Genomic DNA, 3,966 nt, shown 5'->3' on the forward strand with positions numbered 1-3,966 from the left:
GTATTGGCTGGAGATGTCAGCGACTAGTTCTTCTAGATGTCACACCCTTATCTCTTGGTTTGGAGACCTTGGGTGGTGTTATGACATTGAAAAATCATATTGTAATAAGGACTTTAGATTGTTATAATCATATTTTAATAAGATTTATCGGTCAATTGTCTTGCCCTTAGCTTATTTACCACCTTTTTATAAGCTCAATGATGTTTTTTTAACGCGACGGGGGCTGATGCTAATTCAAATCCGAGCCATGAAATGTGTCTGGAACTTGGTGGGAGTTATATTTGCCCACTTGATATGTACTACTTCAATGAGGGAATGCTCACTTGATGCACAAAATAGGTTTAAAAAAACCACTGTAGCAGCATCCTAGACGGAAATTTCGTCTAGGATGTTTTGGGTATCCTAGACAAAATTTCCATCTAGGATACTCATCCTAGACGGAAAAAATTTTTCCGTCTAGGTTGAGTATCCTAGATGGAAATTCCGTCTAGGATACCCAAAACATCCTAGACGGAATTTTCGTCTAGGATGCTCATTCTAGACGGAATTTCCGTCTAGGATTATCCTAGACGGTTTTAAGTTCCGTATAGAATATTCCGTCTAGGATGTATCCTAGATGGAATTTCCGTCTAGAATACTACATCCTAGACGGGAACTTACTAGATGCGCTTTGTAGACGGAATCCCGTCTAGGATAATTATCCTAGACGGAAATCTGATTTTCCTAGACGAAAATTTCCGTCTAGGATGCCTCATTTTTTACTAGTGGCTTAACGTTTTTCAATTTGCTTTTATGTGCAATTTTCTCTAAAGACATTAGATTCCAGTGCAGGAGACAAGCAAATTGTTAAGAGACCTTTCAGGTTATTGGTACGTTGCTACTAAAAGTAAAATAAATGGTCTCCTTGGAGAAAAATTGATGACACATTAAATATTCGTGCCTTCAGTACCAATCATATAAAAAGGAGAGAGGGTAATCATGATCAATCACAAAATTACCAATGTCTTTAATAATTATCAAACATCTTGAACATAAAAGAAACCATAACAAACATAACTAAATAGAAACCCTAAATCAATCGCACATTATTACACAAAGTCCATACTTAAACAGCTTGCACAACTTTTGCTATAGCATACGCCGCAGCAGAAGCAAGAGCGCCGATGAATGCAGTCTGAATGGCACTCACAAAAGGGCGATTGCCCGTGAAATGACCCTTGACATAGCCGAAGAAAAGGAGTGCCACCAGCGTGACTGCAACTGACATCAGCATCGCCCTCTGAGCTATCGGGATGAACATGTAGGGCAAGAGAGGGATAAGGCCGCCCATAATGTACGCAAGTGCGATTGTTAACGCGCTCTCTAGTGCCCTCTTTGGATCCGGCTTCTCTAACCCAAGTTCGAACCTAACGATTAACATGAATAAAAATGGATATCATAATTTTGATGTGCGTTACTTTTTTTTGGTGAAATTTTGAATAAAATTTTGCTTACTTCATCATGAAATCGAGCCATGCTTGAGGGTTCTTGCGGAGAGCATCAACAAGGGGACCGTACTCATGCGGCTCTAAACCGTATTCTGACATGATCTCCCCGATCTCAGCAGCCTCTGCTCAAGCGATCAAAATCCAATACAAATGTATGTTACCAAGTAGATTTTTAAAACTAGGGAACAAATAATTGTACAAAATACAAGGATTATACGGTGTACCCACCAGTTTCAGGTACATGGATGATCTCCTCCTGCTCCCTCTTGAGTTCTCGCATGTAGTGGTCAGCTTCACTCTTGGCTGCTAGATACCTGCCACGTGCACATCAAGATTCGGGCGATTAGTTAGTCGGGAATGTAAATCTTTATTGAACCGGACGAGATTCCAGATCCGGTATATTTGGGCGGTTCGAATTGTTTCATTATGATATCGGAAACCGCTGTCAATAAAAGTAAGAAAGGGAAACTCACACAAAGTTTCTTAATTAGTTTATGTTAAGTTCTTGAGAATTTGGACCCTTCGGTTCGGCTACATAACAAGGAGGCAGCATAAATACAACTCTAAACACCTTTATGCATAAAAAAATTTGTTCAAGATTAGTAGAGGTAACGACAAGGTAATTCAAAATTTTGTGACCACAAAGTGACAACTTTTTCAGATAGTAAAGTTGTTGCATGTTCTTGTAGACATTGAAGCAAAGACTAACAAATTATTCAAAAAAGATAAAAAAGAAAAATGAAATGCGGGGTAGAGATATATAACGAATTTCGAAATTAAGTGTCGAATTTTGTTTTGCCATTTGAGTCAGTGAGTAATACCATACAGTTTAGCTATTCTTATTTACTTTTTAAATTAAACTTTATGAGTGAATTATAGAATTAGATATCAATCTTTTTAAGCTTCCAAAAATTGATAATCTGAAATTAATAGTAGCTTGTGCAAACGAGGATATCTTTTGCCATATTTTATAGCTGGCTCCTTATTATGTTATGTTGCTTATGTATCTTCTGGTCTCGAGATAGTACAGAATAATAAACCATAAATACACAAGATCCACTAGATTAAGATTTATAGGAGCAACAACTTATCACAAAAGCAAACGAATTAAGGTCCTTATAACGCAAAAGAACTATTTAAACAAGATAAACGATAGGCGGTGACCTTACCCATCGAGTCCCATCGAAATAGCCCCGCGACCTCAGCGAGGCCAGCGGTGAGAATTAGCGACGAAGCAGCGTTAGCCCCCGAAAGCCCAGCGGCGAGAGCAAAGGGCACGGTTAGCCCATCGGAGACGCCGATGATGACGTCCCTCACGACGTCGCCCGCCATGAAGTGCTTCTCCGTGTGGTGCTTCAGGAGTTTTTCCGTCGACGACGACAGCGGTCTGGTCACCGGCAAAACATTCTCAACAGCCATTACTTTTTTTTAATGAGAGAATCAAAGGGGGTAGGGAACTTTTTTTTTAGCGAGAGAAGGGGTTTTGGGTGTAGATGGGGGAGATCGTGATCCGAGTGGTTTTATAGAGGGATGAGTGAGCGAACAGTTACGGTTCTGCCATTGGAATTACGTGTGTAGGTTAATTTAATTTAACTGTAAACTTAATGAGAGATGTGATGAGATTTTTTACCGTATAATATGTGTATTGGGTATTTTTGTATTTGAGGATGAGTCGGATACGTACGGTTGAGGATTGTGATCTTATTTCGATTAATTTCGATTAAGTTAATGTTAATTAATTAATTTGTCCAATTAAACAGGTTATTTTATCTCGCCTCCTCAAAATACACTAGCCCCCAAGAACTTTCAACTTTTTACAATAAACCCCAAATAACTTTCAAAATCACACTAAAACAGCCCCCCCTCCCCCCAAGCCCCTGACCCAAAACAATTTTTTTTGCAAAAAACCCGCATATCTTTTGGGTAAATTACATTAAACGCACAATAACTCTCAAAACATCTTTTTATGTTGTTTTTTAGTTTTATTTTACAGGAATATCTGCCAAGTGCAAAAACTTATTGGAAGTTCTCTACAATTCCAAAACGTTATCAGAGTTTAGTGCAATTTTGAAATAGTGTAATTTACAGAAAATAAAAGGTATTTTATATAAATTTTTATCATTTTTACAAAAAGTTATTTTCTTCATCATATTTAAAAGATTAGTGTGTGCTTGAAGAGTAATTTTTTTGGAGACTTGCTTGAAGAATACCTGACAAGTGAATTTAATAGACTAAAAAATAAATCTGCTGCTTACTTATTTCCTTAAAATAAGAAATATAACAATCAGGTTAAAAGTTTTGTCCAACAATTGATAATTGACAGAAACTCGGTCTTTTAGTATTTAGCACTAGTCCTAATGATTGAACCACACAGCAGATACTAATCAAGACGCTATTTTGAGAAAGGAATAGCTAGTCCATTTCTTCAAGGTCCATTTTTGGTGTGTGATCCGATAATATTCTTGAAACAAAAGACTTA

At 37.6% G+C, this 3,966-nt stretch overlaps 1 protein-coding gene across 1 annotated transcript; it reads right to left on the reverse strand.

Annotated features, from left to right (window-relative positions):
• On the reverse strand, window positions 980–2,988 carry LOC109845548 (vacuolar iron transporter 1.1). Its single transcript, XM_020414808.1, is given in 5 exon segments — window positions 980–1,406; window positions 1,495–1,609; window positions 1,716–1,801; window positions 2,657–2,684; window positions 2,687–2,988. Coding segments are annotated over 5 exon segments (750 nt in total). The 5' UTR covers window positions 2,907–2,988; the 3' UTR covers window positions 980–1,105.

Source organism: Asparagus officinalis, chromosome 6, assembly GCF_001876935.1.
Source record: "Asparagus officinalis chromosome 6, Aspof.V1, whole genome shotgun sequence".
Classification (NCBI taxonomy): domain Eukaryota; kingdom Viridiplantae; phylum Streptophyta; class Magnoliopsida; order Asparagales; family Asparagaceae; genus Asparagus; species Asparagus officinalis.